Genomic DNA, 24,397 nt, shown 5'->3' with positions numbered 1-24,397 from the left:
AAGAGCTACAGTTTGGGGGCAATCATTGTGGATCGGCTTCGGATTGGATAGCAAATAAACGACAGGCAAAAAAGAGACAAAACAATTGGTGGCAGGTCAAATTGAAGACAGTTAATTAAGTAAAATGTGGCTCCCAGCCGCTTGTTCCCAGTTGGCAAAGGGACTAACTTTTGTACCCTCGAGTCAGTCGGTCATTTCAAATATTAGAAAAATGATAATATTAGCAAATAATTTTTTATTTTTTATACAAAATATGCTTTTGATTTTTGATGGTTCATTGTGTCCTTTAATTTTTGTGCTCCTAAAATTATTGGTTACAACCATTCAAAAAAAGAATCATTCAATAAAATATTATTATATTATTTAATGAGATTAAAAAAGTCTCGCAAAAACTAGATTTCGAATGCCCAACCATAATTAACTGTGAGCTATATTTCTATTCATTTTTTTTTAATTAAATAAAAATTTTAAAATTTAAATCATTAAATAATATAATAATATTTTATTGGAAAGTTAAGGTCCACGTGATAGGATATTTCTAACACATGATTTCTCCCACGCAGAGCCACTTCGCTTTTTAAATATGAAAAAAATGATGATCTCAATTAATATATTGTTTATATTTATCGGTTTTTTTAGCTTTCATGTCACCAAGCTGAGAGAGCCTGGCTATTTCATCCATGAAACTGGTGGGGGGTCAACATTATCTTATAAATATTATGAAGTACGAGCCACATGTTAAAATAAGCTATGTTATACTTGACTTAAAAATTGAGGGAGGGTACGGTGAATCACACAAATCTATTTTCTCAACTAACCTTTCTATTCAATTTTTTAATATTTTATTTTTTTAATTTTTATGGATATATTTTTTTTATTAATATTAATCATCTATTTTTTTAAAAAAATATATATGCTTCAATTTGATGGGCTTTGGACCGGCAGTAAAACTAAAAAATTTAACTTGCTCAACAAGATTCTGATTTTTTTTTTTCCGATATGGTGTTTCGGGGTTTACCTCTCTATTTTTTTTAAAAAAATTAAATAATATATATTTATTATTATTATTATTTTGATAGATGTGATGTCAATATAAATGATGCATCTAATCTTTACATTTTTTTAAAAAAAAATATCTAGATGGCAATTAATTGCAAACCAAACAAGTTAAATGTAGTAATCTTTTTCTCAAAAAATAAATTCAGAATACCCATACATAATTCACTACCAAAACATCTATATATTTATTCATAATGGTATATATTCTTTTTTTTTTTATAGTAAGAATGGCATATATTCAGATGTGGCAATATTTCTTTCTCAAAACATTTTTAGAGGCCATTTGGTTAAGAGTAATCCGGTATGAAACATGATTTTCATATCAGATTATCATGGTTGGTATGAAAAAGTGAAGAAAGAAATGATTAAAAAAATTGATATGCTCTATATTTATTTTCTAGAAAGAGAAGGTAAAATAAATAATATAAAAAATTGATACTTAATAAATTCTCAAGTGACAGTAATCCATACTCGATAAAAATATCTCTAATAAAGATACATATATAATTATAGAATTTGTTACGATGTTTTTCTAAATTTATTCAATAAAAAATTTTCGTAAAAAAAAATAAAATAGAGATGATATTATTGTAAAGGATATCTTATTATAGTCACTACATAAAAATTAATTAGAGATAATAATATTATTTTAGTATAAAAAATTATTTTATGTTGAAAAATATGTTTGTAAATTTGATTATATGTCTACATGAATTTATCTTCAATTAAACATAGTAATATTTTTTCAGTATCATTTTTAATATATTTTTTTTATCAATTAAATATAATAAAAATTATTTTTTAAATAAATAATTTTTTAAAATTATAAAATTATTTTGTAATCTAATATATTTCAATAAAACAGTCCTCTAGGATAGCGTAGAATAAAATTATAAAGTGGGATATCCTAAAAGGGCACATGATGCAAAAGCAGTGTGATAGCTGTACATTGCCTGGGGGATCCATCAGCATGTGATATCTTTTGGAAAGAGTGCTGCATCACTTGCCTTCAACCTTTATTAAATTGCACCATTCTTGTCCCTTTTTTTTAAAGGAATTTTTTATGAGGAGCAAACTTCAGTGTGTTCTGGTCACCACATGGAGGAAACGCATTTGTTTGGTGGAGAGAGGCAACATGGCTCAGAAACTGCCGTTCTTTCCTTTTAAAGCTTTCTTATGGTGGATCTTTCCTTTTTTCTTTTTCTTCATCTTCTTCTTCTTTCCATGATTCACTTTCTACAGTATTCCATGATGATAGTTATAACAGATTGAAGTGATAATTAGTATGCACGTGGGTTAAGTCAGCAAATTTGGCTCCAAAAATAGGTCAACTTAGTTATCATGTGGACATTGGATTAAATGAATATTGTTACTCAAAACACCATTAGGCTAGTATGAGTCAACTTGGAGTTATAAATTAACCCACTTCCTTTCTAATTTATACACATGGTTTTTCCGCAAAAGCATCTACATAACTCTTCGAAATCTATTCAAGAGCTTTGACATTGACATTTTATTTTTCTTCCTCCTCCTACAATATTTCATATGGATCATTCAAAAATGACCATCAATAAAAATTTAACTAACTAACAGTATTTCTTCAATATTTTCATTTTGAATAAGATATCCATTTGTTATTCAGTACCCAACGATATAATATATCTAATTTTTTTCCCTGATATTGATTAATATTAGTAAAAAAATAGATTAAGAATCTAGAGCTACGCATCTCTGCTCGAACATGAAAAAAAAGATTGAACAAATGAATAGACCGGCAAAAGATGGCCAATGGAACCTTGTAGTTCTTTTGTGTTCACTGTGAGCCCCTCGAGATCTAGGTCTTCAATGACCATTGAGCGTCCATGGCTGCAAACAACCTTACTTTCCGTTTTTATTAATTTGGGTGGTCTCAAACTTCTGGTTTAGTGGTGTTGTAAAATCAAGGCTTTTGTTGGATTTGGGAGAGAGTGTTTTATTGCTTTTGAAAAGTAGGATTATTTGTTAGGGCAAAAAAAAAAAAAAAAGAGGATATTTTCTAGTGAGGAATTTTTAGCACATAAATTTCTAAAAGATTCGGGACAGTTGAATAGGACATTGAATTAGGTAGCGAGGTTGAGACACTAATTTAGCAATGCTACCTCTAACTAACATGTGCATTTGAACTATTATAGATTCTCGCCGTGCTGTTTCATTGGGCTTATGAGTTTGTGATGCTTTGATCTTATTCATTGGGCCTTTGGCTGAATTGATTCTGTTCTTTGTAAATATTATCTTCTAGCTATAACGTAGGCTAGCAGCTTATTATGGGACTCCAAGCCGCAAATTTTAATCAATATATTTGCATAATTGGTAGTATCTTTCTTCTTGAACAGTTCATGCACTTCAGCAATGTCGGAGTTCATCAACTTGATCCGGTGAGCTTGCGAACTGTAATGCATTTAGAAATATTTATATGATTTATGAGAAAATTTTTGATTCTCCTGATAAAATGGTGCTAATCGTTACATCCTTTCGTTTTCATATCTCATGGTCTTCCTTTTTCCAGATTTCCTACGTAAAAACTCATCTACAAATAGATCCCCTGATTTACCAAAAAAAATGGAGATGAGGCATCCACTGCCAAGATTTCATGAAACTGACCCAAATCCATTTTGTAATCCATATCTACATCCGACTTGACAAAAGTCCAAATTAATCTAGCTTTTGGTCCAAGATTCAAGTATACGTCCAATTAAAGAAGACTTGGATTAGATTGGGCCTCTTGTCATCATTAGTTAACGCAATTAAGATATAGTTCCAATTTTTCTTTTATTTGAGCAAACAATGTTTTTTGTAAGGAATTTGAGCAATCAATGTTGAAACAAATCAATGACCATTTCATTGAGCGAACCTTCCATTGTATGCATGAATCATGTGTCATGATCATAATCTCTAAATTCATGGGAGCTGAATAAAAATAAAATAAAAATAAGTAATAAATATTTCTAGTTGTCGTACAAAAATAGAGGAAATCATTACTGCAATAATTATACAAAGACGGAAAGAAATCAAGATATTTTGAGAAACAAATAAGGGTTAGCATAGCCATCATATGGTATAATAGGAATATTCCATGTTCGTCATCTTATGCCATAATAATATATCCTATGGTAATCATTGCATGTCATAAAAGTACATTCCATAACAAGGGCTAGTATTCCATAATAGTATATATGGAGACATCACAATGATGAGCCAAGAGACGACTATACTCCTACAACGGGTCCATTGAAGATAATTTGAAAATTTTCGATTCTCTTGATGAAATGGTGCTAACTCTTATCGTTATAAAAGGAGGAGATAGGGCCATCCATTTGCCAAGCTTTCAAACTGGCCTTATCCTATCACATATGCACGTACGACTTCACACAAATCTAAATTAAACTGGGTTTGGGTCTAAGATTCAAGTATAGGTCGAATTAAAAAAAGATTTAGATTTGCTTGGATCTCTTTTAATCATTAACTTCAGCTATTTAGCTATAGTTCCAATGTTTCTTTTATTTGAGTAACCAATGTCGAAAAAATAAAGGACAATTTCATTGAGGGAACGAATGAAGAGGGTGAGCCAAAGCTTCTCTTATAAGAAGATATGCATCAAAAGACAACCCAAAAAACCCTTTGAAGGTTCCAACATCTATCTTAATTAGAAGTGTAACTGAGCTTGATCACGCTTGCGTCTAATAAAATTGGGTTTGAAATTAATTTTAAGCTTCGAATTTAATTTTAAGCTTCGAATTTGAACCAAGCTTGATTTGTTTACTATTATTTCAATTTGAATTCAAGCTTGATTTCAAACTAAACTGAACATGTGCCAAATTAAGCAGCTTGATAATCCTAGATTAAGCTAAATTCAATTAAAGCTTTAATGAAGCTCAATTCAAACTTGAACTATAACTTGACGCGAGTTTAATTTAAAGCTTGGTTGCTTATTATAATTTTTTTTTTTTGGTTGCTTATTTCAATATCAAAGTAGCTAGCACTCATGAAATTTAAATTATGCATCAAATAAAACAACGTAATATCAAAATCCTTAGCCAAAACGAAAAAACCGAGTAGATAAGAGAGAAACAAATTCGTTAAAGAATATGAACTGAAACCCTCGTAAACCAATGCTGCTACGGAAAGAGGAGCTTTGCATACAAGAGTTCATTCCAAGTATCCTGGAGGCCAGGCAAGCACCAGTGGTTGCAGTCAGCATAGCCATCCGATTTTGCCGGTCGCTTTTGAGTTAAGTCGTACGGCTGCAATCTATAGATTGAGAGGTGTGCATCCTTCCGGTATTCCGAGAGCTGGGTGACGTTGATGATGGTGATGGGAGTCTTTGATGCACCTAATACTTCTCCTACCACCTTCATTATGCTTTTGCTCGAACCAGAGCCCCAATATGTTGGATCCAAAATGGGAGTCGTTTCACCATAGCAATTACCATCTCGCTTCCCTCCCCACTCGGCACTCCTGTCATCTTTCTAGATTAGATATTGAATGAACCATGGAAAATAGATTTGTTCGAGTTATTGAATGAATGACTACTCTGTTCAACGTTGCAAATATTTTTTTGGAGTGCTAATGAAGTAGGATACTACCCCCTATTTACAACAGGAAACGTGGAAGTTGATAGAGTCTTTAAGTTTTCCAATGCTAATGATTTGCTATTCTTATATGTTGAAAAAAATCAGTGAAAAAAAAACTAAGTGCATTAGATTATATTATATTACGTTAGATGGACAGAATTAGGCCTATATGTCAAACTAAATGCAGCTCAGACTCTGGACTTTGAGGAGTATGGTAACAGTAATAACTACAGATAGGGAAATTGCTTACCTAAAATGAGTCGCTGACATGGTTGTGAAGAAGACCCTAGTCTTCTGGGGATCTATGTTGTTCTCCAACCAGCTCACCATGCTCTTCAGCACAAGCCGATAGCCATCCTCGGCTTTCATCCACCTGATGTACTTCTTTCCCCAAGACCGTCGTCTGCGAACAATGCATATGTTTTGATGAAGCTAAGTAGCTAGAAAATTAGAGGAGGCATGAAGTTGATGGATTGAGAATTAAGTTACACTATCTTCATCATTTTTCCTGGTTGCCACCATGCGTATGTGTTGAAGACCAAAATATCGACTCCCTTCCAATGCTGAGCATGCCTTTCAAGTGATCCGAATATTCGTGTACTATTCTATCAAGCCCCTTGTGAGAAGTGGCATTATCACAGTTTGATGTGACGAGGAATGGTGCCCAGTAGAACTCAATCGTAGCATTATATTCCTATGGATATAGAATGATAATTAGTCTTTTTAGGTGCAACATAATTCTTCCAATTCCAAAGCTTTGGTTAAAATATATATAAAAATTACCGGAGCAGCAAAGATGCTATGGGATTGATAGAATTTGTGGTGACTGGAGTGTCTGGGGATTGAACCACGTAGGAGGCACAGCATGGAGACGAATTGACCCTTGGTCAAGGAGTCTCCCACGAACAGCATTCGCTTCCCTCGGAGTCTTTCGAGCATAAAGGTGGCATTGAAGCTGTAATTTGTGATTAGAATTCGTGAATACAAGAGCTAAGATTGTTGAATATAATTCAATTTCTACTATGTAAATATGTCTCTATATGGGTGCATAAATGCAAATAATATCTGTTGTCTTCATTATAGCAGATCATTATAGTGACCTTTTTTTATGCAAAGGAGTTTGGAAAAACCTACCTCAGGAAGTATCATATTAATTTAGATACAAAAGTTGCAATACTTTATATATATATATATATATGGGGTAAAGGGAAGGTGCTGGTTTTCTATTCAATACCAACAAACGGAGGGGATTTGCCTACAGTTCCTCGCTGCGGTCATTACAGAATTCATGGTATATATTTTATGAGGAACCGATCATATGAAACTATTGGTATGTAGTGACCTGTTATATTTTACATGTTTTATAAGAAAAAAAAAAAATTTTATATCTTTTTGGTCTACCAAGGAAGATGTACCTTGGAATTAAGTTCTGTGAATGCGACACGTACCTTGGAAGGGAACAGCCATGAGGCTGCCATCTCCAGTTCTGGTATGCCTTGTCGGGCCTCCCATTGGCTTGGCACTTCAGCTTAGGCTCCATGAAAGGGCAGTCATCCTCAGCGTAGGAAGGCCTTGAGACCTCGTCGTAGGCCCACATGCCCTTGAACACATCGCATCCCTCCTCCGTCCTCCCCACGGCAAACGGGAGGACATCTCCTGTAATCAATGGTTATTTGATTTAGCACCACCCCAACTCGAAGTTATTCTTCAAACCTTGTGGTGATATTGTAAGTTGTTGTTGTCGTTCCGAGACGGGCTTCAAACCTTGTGGCGGTGATATGGGTTCCTGCGGTCGTTCCGAGATTTCGAGCTCTTGTGACTTGGGAATTGATTGCTTGAAGAGATACGTCAACTCCTCTTCATAGAATATAGCTAGATAGATGATGAGGAATAGGATAATAAGATAGAAGGTGATGGAGCTCTTTTTACAGGAAGAGGAGGACGAGAAGGGAGAGGATAAGGAAGAGACTTCATCATCTGAACTTTTAGACGGGAATTAGTTGGAAGACCAGAGAACGTTGAATTATTGTTTGGAAAAGACAATCTCACCGAACTCTCCATTGTGTGTGTGAATCGTAATTATAATCACTAAATTGTCGGGGACTGAATAAGAATAAAATACGAAGTAATAAATACCATAGCTGTCGTACAAAAATTAAAGGAAATCACAGCTATAATTATTGCACAGAGATGGAAAGCGATCGAGATTTTGAGAAACAAATAACGGTTAGCATGGCCATCCGATACCATAAGTCTATATAATACAAATATTCATAGTCAGTCATCTCGTGCCATAATTGTAAAGGCCCGGTCCATTGACCGGCCATGAGACTGCAGATTTTACTGCAAGATCGGAAATTCCAAAGCCTGGCCGTGAGGCGGAATAGAAGACTTCCACTTCCGGTGGAAGTCCGTCCGATCGATGCCTTCTCCGATTCCGTAGGGAAGAAGGGATTCCTAGGGCACGCTGGACTCCGGCGAGACCCAAGGATTTCACCTAAAAGCTATCCCTTCTTATCTCTGTGCATCTCGCTCACGAACTCCGATCAATCGCTGACGATTTCGAGCTTAGTTTTCCTTCAATCAACCAGAAAACCTCATATATATATATATATATATATATTATATATATATATATATATATATTCTTGACACACTCTTCCTTATTCTCTCTCTTCACTTTAACTCTCTTCTTCACTATCTATCTCTCCACTTTCTTCCTTTCTCTCTCCGGATGCCTTGTGGATCAATAAGGTCTGGATATCTGGATAAACCCACTCAAATCAACTGATTGATCCTATGAAGGATCTTGGATCTTTAATATTCAGTCATATACCATAATTTTCCACCATAGTCTATTATTTTTATACTTAGATTTGATTATATAGAGGAGCAATTATTAGAAGATATTGAGCAAAATATCTTATCTCCGAGTTCATAAATTAGGGAGTGAACTGGTGTTCGCGGTACTTAAATCTGAAACTGAAAGAGATAACCTGTATATATGTATATATTTTTAAATTAAGTATGGTGATTTTTGATTTTGCGTCGGATGATTATCTATTGTCTATGATGACATGTATGACGCATTTAAGGTTGCTAATGCGTCGGATTGACTGGTGACCCACTAATACCTAATTAAAACTATTTTAAGGACCTATAAGGCCAAGTTAGGTTCTAAAATTAGACCAGCTCTATTTTTCGGATCAGTTTTAGGTTTACTTAATTTTGATCTAATCCAATCCGACCCAATTCGCTTAGTTTTCTACATTAATTTATATCTTATGCTCAACCCAACCTAAACCCAGTAAGAATACGAAAGAAAAAAGAAGTTCATTAAATATGTGCAGAAGGAGGGGTCCTAAAGACATCAACTTAGCAAAATCCTACATTACATTGCTTGTGGCTTTCATCTTATATGCCAACTAATATTGGGAAGTTAAACATCTTCAAAAGATATTAAAAGCTTTTACTAAACTTGGATTGTAGTGTGCTTAAGCTATTAAAATTGGACTCTATTTGTGTTCTCATCCACTATTTTACATGCCCGTGACTTGCCCCCAGATTTGATTTTATGGGATTTATTTATTTCTATCAATTGAAGTAAAATGATGGCTAGAAATTGAGCAGGTTTATAATTTTGTGTTAGACTATATGGGAGCTAAAGTTTAATTTCTTCTTACTCTTATTGTGTTGAGTACATTATACTAGAGAGTGATAATTTATCTTCATTGTTTCCCAATGCATACTTAAATATTGGTGGGCTGCATCTAAATTCTAATTTACTCTTTGCCATCATGGCCTTTTTAAAAAAGACTTAGTTCGGTTGATGTGAGCCATGATGTCTGGATCTTCGACCTCCTCTTGCACGTTGGCCGACCTTCGTCAGCACAGAGTTGCAGGATGACTGGCTGGTTTATGAGCTGATCACTAAGGATGCTAGAGGCTAGAGGACTCAGGTTATCACTCGTCTATTTGGAGGTCAGTTTGCTGATAGGATCTTATCTATCCCGATCCCTATCCATCAGAGTCAAGACTTAAGGGTTTGGGGCCGATCTTATTGCCTTAGACTACCGACTAGGAAGCTTGCCGAGATGTACAGACCCACCCCAGTTAAGAGGATCGAGGCTACTTGGATCTGACGAGTTGCAATCACTACAGTAAAAAAGAGAATTAACCATCATTTTTTGCCGACGCTTTTGAAAGCGTCGGCAGGTTGCGCTGACATGCCGATGCTTTTAAAAAGTGTCGTGTTTTCAACGACACTTAAAAGCATCGTAAAATTTCAGTATTGTCAACGCCGACGCTTTTAGCAAAAGCGTCGTTAAATAAAAAAATGCCAACGCTTTTTTGCATCATTATTTAATGATGCTAAAAAGCGTCATTAGGTTCGCTTAATCCGACCCCCATTCTCCATGCCCTAATCTATCTGCCGTCGCCCCCTCCCACCCATTCCTCCTTTCTCGTACCTAATCCCCTCCCGCCCCCATCTTCACCGATTCTCCACTTCCGTGCCGCACCCGCCGTCCACGCCGCACCACCATCCGTCACTCCCCTCTGCTACTGCATCCGTCCACGCCGCACCCGTGCCATCCACGTCGTACGCCGTCCGTCCTCCTCGAAGCCATTCCACCGGCCCTCCTCCCCTCCCCCCTCCCGGCGGCTGTCTTCGCAGGCCCAAAAGACCCCCCCGGTCCCCATCCCCGACCCGGCCGCATCCCACCATCCCCCTCCCCGACGCCGTACCCCACTGCCCCTACCCCCCGCCCCCCCGGCCCGACCACCGACCCAGCTGACAGGTGGTCCCCCTGTCCTCCCTCCCCGGCCTCCGACATCCCATCCCCGACGCTGCACCCCACTGTCCCCCGGCCCGGCCACCGACCCAGTCGATAGGTGGCCCCCCTGTCCTCCCTCCCCGGCCTCCGACACCCATCCCTGGCCCTCCCAACGGGCCGTGCTCCTTGGCCCCCTTGCTCCCCGACCGCACCGCCTCCCTTCCAGCTACCGGTGCTCCTCCTCCCCTCACTCTCGACCTTTGTATATAATTTAAATTTTTTTAAATATATTTTGGATAATTTAAAATAGATAAAATATATATTAATTATTGACTGTCATATTTTTTTATTGAATGCAGGTATTTGACGAAAATAATATCATCCAGTATTTTCTCGTATTATTGTCCACTGTAAGTAATTATTTTTCTAATAATATTTTATTTTTTAGATTGGAAGATTATTCTCGTGTATGGTATTATTTGGAAGTGTACGTAGTAGTTAGAGAATTTAGATAATATTTTAATTATTTTTGTTAATTATTTCTAGATTTAATTGTGATGCCTTAGCTTTTGATGGCTAGACTGACTTTGGGAAAGAGATTGTTTGTTTTATTATATATGAGAATTTTGAATGACTTGGTTAGGATGCATGCTAATCCTAAGGGTTTATTTTGTTGATTTTTTATTATTTGGTTGCCATCGAATAATTATCTAATTTAGTTGTTAAAAGTTTATGACACAGTGCACAATATTTAATTAACATGCATGAGACTTGGGTCTCGCCTTGCGCGCTCGGGTCTTTGGTCCCATTGGCACCGAAGGCATCCAGCCCTACGCGCTCAGGCCGATGAAAGATGCCAGCAATGTTAATTATGAATTAATTTTAAAAAAATTACATTGCATAGAACTATAGACCCATTTTTGATTAATGTATATATTTTATTGTATCCATACATTTATTTATTTTTGTACGGATAAAAAAATTATGTACATTGGTCAATTGATTGTCCAGTATGGACAGTTTAGAAAATGTGAGTAATTCTATAGGTCATTACAATAATCAAATGGTATGCTGAGGGTTCGAAAAAAATTTCGATGGTATTTTTCTTTTGTTCTCCCTATACGGAGAACTAAAGAAAAATACTGCCAAATTTTTTTTGGCTCTTGTTGTATATCATTTGATTACTGTAATTGACCTATAGAATTAATATATTTTCTGAATGGGATAGGACCTTCTTTACCTATTAGTTGATGATAGCAAGCATTTACTATGTAAACCATATCATATCTAGATGTATTTTTGAGTCTTCAAGTTATATAATGAACTACAATAGCTATTATTTTTTTGAATTTTATGAAATGACTGATATTTTTTACTCATTGCATTAATATAGATTGTATAATTTTTTTTATTTTTAGATAAGTTGCAAGTTCAATCATTTTTATCCTACAATGGACAAAAGTTGGATAAATAAATCAAAAAATAGTAAAGAATATTTAGATGGAGTTTATGACTTCATTAAATTTGGTATGGAGAAAAGTAGATTGAATGGAAAGATTTTATGTCCATGTCGGAAATGTGTAAATAGTTCTTCTTTACATCCACAAATTATTGAAGAACATTTGGTATGGAATGATTTTTTAAGAAGTTATACCGACTGAATTTTTCATGAAAAATCTATGTTGCATCATCATGTAACCAACCCCTGACTCATTTTGGATCCACTAGCCTACAAGACAATTCTGCAAGAGATGATGATATAAAGGGTTTGATCACAGATGCTTTTGGATTGGTGTTCAAAATTTAAGAAATCCAGTAGTATACAAGAAACAGTTGGGATGTTTGATGGATGTACGCATATGGAACGTATGCATGTTGAGGAGCCTATACATACATCTAATGATGAGACAGCTCGTTATCACACCTTAATGAAAGATGCAGATGAAGAATTATATCTGGATTGTATGAAATTTTTTAAGATTTTTTTTCTTGTATATTTATTCCATTTAAAATATTTGAATGGATGGTCTGGGAAGAGTTTTACCATGCTGCTCAAGTTATTAAAGGATGCATTTTCAGAAAGCACTCGTTTACCACCATCGTATTATGAAGCCAAGAAAGTAGTAAAGGAATTGGATCTTGGATACGAAAAGATTCATAGTTGTTCGAAAGATTGTATGTTATATCGGGGTGAAAATGCTAATCAAGAGTCATGCAATGTATGTGGATCTTCAAGATGGATAATACAAAAAGAAGATCGAGACGATGTACTGAATGAATTGGATGCAATGCGGAGTAAAAAGAAACCGGCAAAGGTATTGCGTTACTTTTTACTTATACCTAAATTGAAAAAGATTTATGCATCATCAAAAATAGCTTCATCAATGAGATGGCATGATGAAGGATGTACAAAGGATGGAATGTTGAGACATCCAGCAGATAGTCTTCAATGGAAAGCATTTGATGATAGGCATCCTGATTTTGCCTCTGATGTTCGCAGTGTTAGGTTTGGCTTAGCTTCTGATGACTTCAATCCATTTGGATCTGAGTTCTACCTACAGTACTTAACCAGTCATTTTGATACCTTACAATTTGCCACCGTGGATGTGCATGAAACAATCATCACTTATCTTGTCAATGGTTATTCCAGGAGATAAGGGTCCAGCAATGATATTGATATTTTCCTACAGCCTTTAATAGAGGAATTAAAATAGTTGTGGGAGGATATTGATGATTTGATGCTTCCAACGGCCAAACATTTTAACTACGGGTAGCTTTGTTATGGACTATTAATGATTTTCAGCATATGCAATTTATCTGACTGGAGTACAAAGGGACGGGTCGCATGTCCTTGTTGTGGAGATTCAACACATTCAATTTGGTTAAAACATGGAGGTAAATTTTGTTACATGGGACATCGTCGATGGTTGGAAGCAAATCATCCATTTCGATTTCAAAAAGATTTGTTTGATGGTACTATAGAATTGGGATGTGCCCTATTCCACCTTCTGAAACTGATGTTCATAGACAAATGGATGGCATCAATTACAGCTATGGTAAGCACTCAAAGTCCTCTAAAAAAAGAGGAAGGGATGATGTTGAAAGCTTAATGCACGAAGGTTACCAGAGGAAGTCAATATCAGTACTATAGATGCAGAGGTGTTTCAAGATCCAGATAATTATTTCGAGGATGAAAATAAGGAAGACACACAGATAGCATCTACACAACAGCCCAGTAAATATTTATGAAAAAAATGAAGTATCTTTTTTGACTTACCTTATTGGAAACATAATCTTATTCGGCACAATTTTGATGTCATGCATATAGAGAAGAATATTTGTGATAATTTACTTGGAACATTTTTAAACCTTGATGGAAAGAGCAAAGATAACATGAAGGCACTCTTGATTTAAAAGAAATAGGTATCCGACAGGAGCTTCATCCTAAAATGCTTGCTAATGATAGAATTTATGTGTCTCCTGCATATTACACAATGTCTGCTCGAGAAAAGGATAATTTTTTGGAGTTTTGAAAAGTATCAAGGTACCTGATGGATATGCATTAAATATTTCACGATGTGTGCATCTAAAGGATCAAAAACTTTCAAATCTTAAAAGTCATGATGGTCACATATTGATGCAAGATATCTTTCCAATAGCTTTAAGATCGTATTGTCGAAACAAGTTGTTGCAATGTATTTTTGTCATTCTTTAAGGCATTATGTTCAAAAGTTATTGATCCTCGAGAACTTGATCAGTTAGAGTCCGATATTGCAATTACACTTTGCCAGATGGAAAAAATTTTTCTCCTAGATTTTTTACTATTATGGTACATCTGCTCATTCACCTAGCTTCAGAAGTTAAAGTTGATGGACCGGTACATTATAGATGGATGTATCCTATTGAGAGGTATTATTGCAAACCTTAAATCTTTTGATAATTTTATTAGAAATAATAGCATACTGATATTTTAATAAATATTTAATTCTTGAAGGTATCTTGTGCGTCTTAAAGATTATGTGCGAAATAGAGCCTATCCGAGGGCTTGATTGCTGAAGGATATATTGCTGATGAATGTTTGACATTTTGTTCAAGATATCTTCCAGATGTAGAGACTATTTTTAGTCGACCTCAACGGCATAATGACTTTGTGGAGAATGTAGAATTGTATAATTCTCAACTATTAAAATTTTTGGGAAGAGCTGAAAGTATTGTACTTGATCAAAAATCTTAGCACAAGCACATCGTTATGTGTTACTTCATAGTGATATAATATCTGACCATCGCAGGTTAGTATATTTAAGGCATGACATCAATATTTAAATTTTATATTAGATATAATATTCTAAATATATATTTATATTTTATACAGTGAATTTTTAATTTATCAGAGACGAGCCAATCATAACATTCGTCCTAATGCAAGGATTGAACAACGATGGTTGGTCGAGTTATTCCCTATGTGACTTTCGAATCAGGTGTGATTTATATTTAATTGTGGGATACATTAATTTTTGATACATATTTAATATCAGATAACTCAACAGCACTTCATATCATTTTTTTTAGGTATCAAAGATGATGGAGAGAAATAATTCAGATGAACTAATAGCTCTTGCTCGAGGACCTAACAAGATTGTGAATAGATATAACGGTTTCATAATTAATGGCTTTAAATTTCATACTAGAGAATGGAAGAAATTTAGAAAAATACAGAATAGCGGTGTTATGATGGAAGCAGATGGAAAATCCTATTATGGTGCACTTAAAGATATCTATGAGTTGGATTATTATAAAAATTTAAAGTAGTATTGTTTAGATGTGATTGGGTAGACATAAACTCATCAAGGGGTTTGAAACAAGATGCAAATGGATTTACACTTGTAAATTTTTAAGGTTGATACACACTGGTGTGTTATTGAAGATGACCCATTTATTTTTTCATCTCAAGCTCGTCAAGTATTTTATGTAACAGACGCAAAAGATTAAAATTGATTTACTGCCATCAAAATAAAACCTAGAGACTTATATGATATGGAAACCAAGTGAGGATGATGACGATGACACTTATACACAATGTATGCCCTACAATTTTGTGCCAGCTGATGATTTAAATGCTACGACGACGTTGGTTAGGACAGAATTTGAAAAAAAACTACTGCTTGATTGTTACTGATAATAATTATTTATGATGTATATAATTTATTAATTATTATGTTATTTTACTCCATATATTAACTGATTCTACTTTTATTTATATAAATGCTAGGTGACATCATGTGTCGCAGGAGACGATATGTTGGTGTGCAGTTCCAGTTTTCACAGACAGAGGCCGGTACGTCTTCTTCAGCACAGCAGTCTGAGGCCAGTTCAGCTGCACAGCATTCCGAGCCCTGTCCTTCTTCATCATCAGCACAGCACGATCCTCCTGTTCATCAGCCAGATGATGAGATACACGTCAGATATATATTATCTTTCATATAATTTTATTTTTATTTTATTTTATGTATATTTATGATATCTTACTTTTATGTATTTTTTGCAGACGGATCCGAGAGAGTACGCCCCAGACACGGACCACAGTAGTACAAGATGTGTGGCAGATGTGTGAGGACGAGAGAATTATTGTAGAGTGCAATCAGCTAGGTCAGTCAATTAAGAAAGCTGCCTGCTTATTGACTTCATTTTTGGGGACTGTTGCTCGGAGGCCTCAGCTATGTCCGTTGGGCTATGCAAAATGGAATGACATGCTTCCAACATACAAAGTTGAGCTCCTCTGAGTTATAAGGTAATGAATTGATGTTCATACTGTATATTAATTGTTAATCACTTATATAATTTATTTATTTAATTTTTTTTTATAGAGCAAGTTTGTTCTCCCTCCATCCACTCATGATTTTGTAATGAAGTCTCTCAACCGCAAATGGAAAGAATATAGAGCACAATTGAAGAGGACTATATGAGACAGGTATGACAGAGGAGGAGGTTGCTAGGAATTATCCTCCTGATGTACCTCTTCATCAGTGGATGGAGTTGGTTCATTATTGGTTCTCCGAGAGGGCACAGGTATATTATCTGCTCATTATCTTTTCTTTTAAATATTTTATAAAAATATTGATTTATATTGTATATTATAATTATACATATAACAAGTTCTTTACTTTATTTTACAGACTTATTCTGCTATTGGTAGAGCTGCACGAGCAGCTCAGTCTGTTCCTCATACATCGGGGTCGAAGAGTTATGCATGACTCCGACAGGAGTTTGTATGTTCCTTAAATTTCATAATTAACTTCTAATTTTTATGTTGAAATATTTATATAACTAATATCATTATGTATCGTGGATCATATCTGTATCATGATACTCATATATTTTTTTAAATTGTTATAACTGTTTGCTTAAAATTAAAATTATTTGTGTAGGTGGATGAGCATGGGAGGGAACCCGGTAAAGTGGAGTTTTACCGGATGACTCATACTCATCAAGATGGTACTTTTGTTCGAGATGAGTCGAGAGATTTATATGTATGATTATTAATATTTTATTTTTTTAATAATTTTAATTTAATTTTGTTAGCTATTAATGTATAACTCTTATTTTCAAAATAAATACAGAGAGGGCTACATCTCTCATTATGGAGCATGACGACGAGTCCGCAGCATCTACGCAGCAGCTCGTATCGAGGCCGAGGTGTTCACAGAGTTGATGGGACAGAGCACTACAGCCGAGTGAGGGGTTATGGAGTAGGAGTCACCTCCACTCAGTTATCTGAAGTTAGTAATATACGCAGCATGCTGCAGTAGATGCTCAGGATTCACGCATCGCAGACTCGAGTGGAGATACAGGAGATTAGACAGAGTCATACCGCTGAGATGGAGGAGATGCAACAGAGTCGTGCCGAGATGCAGGCCATGAGGGGACAGATTGATCGGCTTACATCTTTATTAGAGATGTATGGCCATCTCAGGTAAACACATATTATTAAATATATATTTTTATATTAATTTAATGATCTATATATTTTTATTTATAGATATGCAAATCAAGCTTTTCATATATTTCTTGTAGGCTCCTGGCACATCAGGTACCGTCGAGACGGTGACACGTCACGTGGAGACAGCGACGACCATCCGCCTGCAGATTGACATCATTTTATTTTTATTGTAGTCTTATATTTTCTGTATGCTTTTAGTTAGGTTGAACTCTTGATTGTAATGATGATTAGTATTTTATTTTTATTTATATAAAATAATATCTTTTGATTTGGTTAAATTTGCTATTGAAGTTTGCTTTTGGTGTGAATGGTGGTGATTGTACAGGTTTATGTTTGAATAATTGATATAATTTTGTACAGAAATGTATGTATTTTTTTTTGTATATAAAATTATATATTTTTTTTCTGTTAAAAAAATTAACGATGCTTATAAGCATCGTTAATAGACTGATTAACGATGCTTATAAGCATCGTTAGTGACTTAACTACCGACGCTTCGAAAAGCATCTTGGTAGAGTGGAGGACGCGTTGTCATTAACGATGCTAAAAAGCTCGGTAAAATTTAATTTTACGATGCTTTAAGCATCGTTAGAAAATATTACGATGCTTTTAAAAAGCATCGTGCTTTTCGTCTCCACTCTTACATAGACGATGCTTTCACGACGCTTTTTGAAGCATCGTAGAGCTTATTTTCGATGCTTATTAGCGTCGTAAAATACTTTTATAGCTCGCCTTTTACCATTTTCACTGTAGTTGATACACAGCCTAGATGCACCTCTGGACACATTTAACCAATTAATAATCAATTAACAGTGAAATTTTTATTCAGAAAATGATTATCTTTGTAAAGCTCATTTATGTCTCTTTATCATCCATACCTATGGAACTACTACTTTACAGTATGTTCTCAACTAACAATCAATGCAACTCAGACCCAACCTTGACATCCTTCCACTCCATTTGAACAAGCAATCAGTTAACTCATCAACCAAGATTTCTCTCATTGAAGTGATTAGCTAATGGTTTTACATCAAACCTCCATGGTATAGTGCCAATTCCAAGGTAATTAACTTCTGTTGCGGCCAATTCTCCCGTCGCTCGATCGCCGAGGTCGCGCACCTGTAAGAGAAATCCTCACAATCGAAGATGCTCCGATGGGAACCCTCCGACGGTCAAGTCAGAGAGGAGACTAAGCAACAGTGAAAAATCAGAGGCTCAGCTCGAGAGGGCTAGAGAAAGCTGGGGAGCTGGAGGGAGCGTCAGAGAGCTTACCAAGATTGTTGCCTTACCTCCTTTTATAGTAGAATGCGGCGTGGTCCCGCCATTAATGGTGCAAACAACTGAAGAGTTGTCAAATCGTCGGGGGCTGTCAAATCACCGTGGACTATCAAATCGCCGCGGGTTATCAGAATCAACCCATGTCTTTGGCAGGACAATGCTCCAAGACGGTCACACAGCACGTCCTTGACAGGACAGCAGCCCATAGCGGTCGTACGGTATTTGGGAGGGCTGGCCGACCATACGTCGGTATTCGGCTACCGAGACGTCGGGTGATGACCCAGGGGCACCGTCGGCTGGTCTGGTGCCTTGTTTAAGTCGGACGACAGCTGCCACCCCCGACAGTGAGTCGGTGATTTGAGCTCGGACGCTTAGCCGGTCGGGAACAGTATGGGTCCGCTCGGCCGACACACTTTCGGTCGGATATTGTTGGCAGCTATTGTCGGCAGTCGTCAGTCGGTCCGGTCGGTAAAGTCGGGCGTCGGTCGGACAGGTCCGAGGGTGAATCGGTGTAGAGGGTCGGTCGATAGAGTCGGACATCGGTCGGACAGGTCCGAGGGTGAGTCGGCGTAGAGGAGTCGGTCGGTATATCCCAACAACTTCCAAGCAGTAAGGAGCCTAACCATGAAACCTAGAAGGCCACCATGTAAGAAAAAACCTAACTACACCCCCCCCCCCCTCAACAAACTCTAAGTTTGATAAATTCTATAGATTTTAGTTTAAAAATGTATAGATAACATGACCAATTCCACCTTCCGCTGACTTAGTATTTGTTGTATAATCAAGGGTTTAAATAGAACTCCTTTATCTTTGAAACTTCTTTAGACACTTTGCATCCACCCTCTAGTAATTCATAACATATTAATATACTTCCTTACAGAAACAGAAAAATGCAAAATGCATATTCTTCGTACTCATTTATCTTCTAACCAACTGCTGAAACAAGGAAACAAACTTGAGTATCAGCCCTCCTTCCCATATTCTAAGAAATTTTTTTCAGACTCTATTCGGTTGCCCTATTTCAATCTCCACATTTCCTTGTTCGAAATATAAACAAACAGCTTATGGCTAAAGGATGTTACGTTCACTCGTTCAAAGCAAACCTAGCTCATACTTAAACACTCAAAAACCCCGTTGCAGAAGAAGAACGCAAATAACCTATTTACCTATTCAGCTACAATCAGAAGCATCTCCTAAAACAAGGTACTCAAAATCCGTAGTGTTCTCTCAAAAAAAATACTGTTAGCATCTATCTGTCAGCGAATATTAATCAGACAAAACCCACTGTCCAGAATAGCAAAGCATGTTCATCAGCCATAGCATGCGGTATATCGACAAACAGCACAGAGGCAGAACCACCATATATTACGGTTAAAATTATAGAAATCTAAGAAAAGGAGAAAGAATTCACTGACATTTTTTTTAATGCCAATGGGTGAGAATTTCTGAAGTTATTACTGTAACTGCTAGTTGACACCTGAAGGGAGAGGAAAGGCAACTGGAATTGACCGGCTTGGGACCAAAGAAAGAGATCCAAGCTAGTGTCAGACTGTCAGTTCGAACTACGTTTGATATTGGCTATTGATTATTTATCCGATGGCTATGATTTCCATGATAACAAAACCCTACCGGCCCCATCAGATTAACGGTGCCGATTCGATATAACTGCATCGGATGCTGCATAGAAGGAATAGAAGAGAGTAAAGTTGAAAAACTAGCCGTTGCTACTCGTCCCCACTCGGCGCCCTCCTCCAAACGGTCGAATTCCCATCCCCTCAAGCTTCAAATAAGACCGCTGCCCATCCCTTTCCCCTCACAGCACTACTCTCTCTTCCTTCTCTCCCAGCCTTCTCTCACTAATCTCCTCCCAGAGCCGAGACATTTTTTCTCCCCCAAAAGAAGAGATCTCTCCACCCTGTTCCTCTCCCATTCCTCTGAAACCATCTCTGGGTTCGAATCAGCCATGGGGCTCTCCGTCACGGCCTCGCTGTCCGACGTGTCCCTCGCCCACTACCGCACCCACAAGGTCTTCCTCCTCTGCAACTACGTCCTCCTTGGTGCGTCCTCGAGCTGCATCTTCCTCACCCTCTCCCTCCGCCTCCTCCCCTCGGCCTGCGGCCTCCTCCTCATCCTCCTCCATGCCTTCACCATAGTCGGTGCCATCTCCGGCTGCGCCGCCGCCTCGACTGCGAGCACCTCCAGCAAGTGGTACGGCGCTCACATGGTGGCGACTGTCCTGACGGCCATCTTCCAGGGGTCAGTGGCCGTGCTCGTGTTCTCCAGGACGTCGAGCTTCCTCCTGGATGGGTTGAAGTCCTACGTGAGGGAGGATGATGGGGTGGTGATACTGAGGATGGTTGGGGGACTTGGAGTGGTGATCTTTTGCTTGGAGTGGGTGGTTCTGGCATTGGCCTTTGTGTTGAGGTACTATGCCTACGTTGATGGGAGGGTGGCGGCAATGCCATGAAGAGGAGCGCCAAGGTGCAGCAGGGGAGGACATGAGCAACTGGCCATGGCCCTTCCAGGTCTAATGGACAGAGAAGGAAAAAGGAGGTGCTCTGTTTTGGCTTCGGATGAGAAGTTAAGGAGTTTATTAACTAGATATATTTGTTTTGTTTGGTGGTGGTGTTCTAGCGTACACTGTGGACACAGGATTTTATCATTTTACTTGGCCTTCACTAAGTAATTATTTTATTGTAATTTTTATATTATTTGTCCTAAAGTTTGTGATTTTTTACATAAAGCTTATGCATTCGTGGATTTATTTTTCTTGGAGTTCTTTCTGGCTCAGTAATTCTTTTCCCTTGGGAAATTAGAAGATCTCACAAAGAACAGAGGTGGTGATGGAGGGAAGCAGCTAACTCTTTACACTCCTTCAATTTGGAGACGATTCACACTTTGCTGTGATCTTAAGTGATTGGATGCCATGGAAACAAGTTTAGAAAATAATTAGGAGGAACATGGGGAGTTGGTAGGACTAAAACTTGGAGGGACTCACCCAAGCTTTCTCAAAAGTCGGCATTAAAGTTCATGGAGAGGACAATTTCATATTATGAGGAACAACTGCATAAGCTAAGCTTCTCCTAGTATGAGGTTCACTTCTTGGGCGCAACCAAAAGCTAGTTATAGCCTTCCAGAAAAGCAGTCAGAGGAGAATAGAGACTACTTTTAAATTTTGAATGTAAAGTAACTTCATCTTAGAGTATCTTTGTTGCGCAGGAGGACAGGAGCTGCATCTTTCACCTGAAAGAAGGATTCGCCTTCCTTTGTGCAAATCCACCATTGAATCACACAATGATCGCTTCGAGATCCATGCAGCAGGTGAGATGGGGTTAGGAGTGCTTTGATATCTGTGCAGGATGCGATCTAATGGTCAATGCCGTGAAGAAGATCAATCACTCTTTGGCATCTCAGATACAACCAAAACGCTGCACAAGATGAGTTCTTAGGCTTATTAAGATTTTGCCCTAAGCCAGCTTGCTGAGCCAGGAAGGCCCATGCACAAATCAATTCGGTTGCTGATCTGCAACTTAGCAAATTAATCTTAACAATTAACAGACAAGTTCTATTCCCAGTGCACCGTACGTGTCTTGGGAGGTATGCTTCTTAATAATGAATTTTTGTATAAAGAGGGCGGTAATTTGCAATTAGTGTGAATTCAAAACACATTTTAATTATATGGAAAATGGGTTAGTTTTTTTTTTTCCCCCACTTTTCGCGCTAAGCCGATGAAAGTTCACTCGAAAGGTAGGTTTAACAAATCAAAAAGAAAAAAATGATGACTTACCCCTATATTTGAAAGTAGAATTCTGAGGTTTTGTGCATGGTTCTTGAGCACCCGTGCATGAAGAAATGCTGTGACATTTTCTCCATGATAAATGCTTCACAGCACTACTCCCATTCTTGCTCCAGTCCTTGAATGTGATGATTAGTAGGCTAGTACATGAGGCTTGCTTGTCGTCTACGTGATTCTGGCGTCCTACACCAATCACCAATTACACGAAAAAATATCCGCTGCAATGGTGATACCATGTTATATGTATCACAAATCAATAGAAATCCGATATTTTATCGATTCTAATGTATTTTATTGATTCCCGTAAATGATACCCACGCTACCCTCTTGTATTTCACTGATCCCGAATATTTTCTCCAATTACACTAGGCGTCCGGTGCTCTTAGCTGGGAGTGGAGTGGTGCTTGGAAGCAACGCTATTTTTCCACCGGGTGCTTTGTAGATTCTTCCACCTTTTCTCCAGTTAGGTCAACCTTTGTGTAAAAAGGGATACAGAAGGAGTGCACTAGCTAAGAGTGTAGGAGGGCATTTATTAGATGGAGGATCACAATTATCAATATTTCAGCCAATGATCCAATCATAGCTATCATGGACAGTGAGGAAAATTCTTAAATGAATCCAAATAGAAGCTGTTTGTTTGCTTATAATCCAAAGAATTGCAATAACAGATGATTAATACTACAAATGCTATTATAGCTATTCGATTATTTGATGTAGAAAGAGATATGTTTATGTTATAATTGAGCTAGTAATATTATCTCTTCAGAAATAAACTTTTGAAATTCTATTATAATATAATACCTATCATGTTATTTTGTAATTATGATTAAAAAATATTATTGCTATTAAACTATCATTGGATTAGTATGACAATAATTGCTGTATTATTCATATCAATATAGAATAAAATGATAATATAATTGGATATGTTGATATAATCAAATATAGAATCTACATTATAATAACAAATAGGTGTTATATATTATATTTATTATTATTACAAGGACTCTATGAAGAAGGAGAAAGGGAGTGCAAGAGGATTCATTTGAAAGGCTTTCTCAAACACAGAATCTAGTAATTGGAACTATGTCCAATTTTAGCTAGAGTTTCAATTATAAGTTTTTTGAGGCAATTTTTCTATGACAAGTTTTACATCTTCTGCATTATTAAACTATAGCCAACAGTTGCAATTGCAAGCATCCAAACGTTGTTTTTGTGCACATGTAATTTAACTGCATCAACTACAACTGCATCCTACCAATTAGAGGTGCAATCGAGCTGAGTCGAGACAAGTAGCCAAAATCTAAGCTTGACTTGATTCAAAAATATTCGGATTCGAAATTTGATTTGAGATTGATCGAGCCTTAATAAAACCTAAGTTCAAGCTTCACTTAATAAAAAATAGGTAAAACTCGAGATCAACTCGAATATCAATGAGTCATACTTGAACTCGAGTTCAAATTAAGAATCAAGCTTTAACTTACTAATAATATATATATTAATATATATATATCATAAATAAAATAATATTATTAAAAAATATATAAAAATTTGAATAGACTCATGAACTTTTGAGCTGAATATCTTGCTATTCGATTCTTGATTCGAAAAATTATTCGAGATACTCGAGCTCGAATAATTGTAAGTAGCTTAACTTGTTTGCATTTTTACTACCAATTACAGCTTAATCTAACTTGTATGTCAATGAAGAAGTTGCCAACCAACACCTCTTTTATTCGTGTTGAGGTTAAGTCATGGATCATCCGTTTATGTCTTATAAATGTTCCACATAATAGACATATATTATCTTAGTCTTCGGTTCCAGCATGAACATGAAAAAGATCCAAATTGTTTGCGACCTATTATAGGGGTCTTACCACCT

General features: G+C 36.7%; 1 protein-coding gene and 1 pseudogene across 1 annotated transcript; one reads left to right on the top strand and one right to left on the bottom strand.

The window, feature by feature from the left end:
- Window positions 1-5,090: 5,090 nt before the first annotated feature.
- Window positions 5,091-10,395, bottom strand: LOC140857916 (protein trichome birefringence-like 33). The gene is given in 8 exon segments (XM_073257325.1): window positions 5,091-5,553; window positions 5,920-6,072; window positions 6,159-6,259; window positions 6,262-6,363; window positions 6,453-6,624; window positions 7,118-7,325; window positions 7,434-7,651; window positions 10,166-10,395. Coding segments are annotated over 8 exon segments (1,524 nt in total). The 3' UTR covers window positions 5,091-5,213.
- A 10,156-nt stretch (window positions 10,396-20,551) lies between these two features.
- Window positions 20,552-21,299, top strand: LOC140857736 (uncharacterized; annotated as a pseudogene).
- Window positions 21,300-24,397: the final 3,098 nt, after the last annotated feature.

The sequence above is a fragment of the Elaeis guineensis genome, chromosome 5 (genome assembly GCF_000442705.2).
Source record: "Elaeis guineensis isolate ETL-2024a chromosome 5, EG11, whole genome shotgun sequence".
NCBI lineage: Eukaryota > Viridiplantae > Streptophyta > Magnoliopsida > Arecales > Arecaceae > Elaeis > Elaeis guineensis.
Note: the sequence above shows the minus strand (reverse complement) of the source record. Positions and strands in the feature narration are given on the sequence as shown.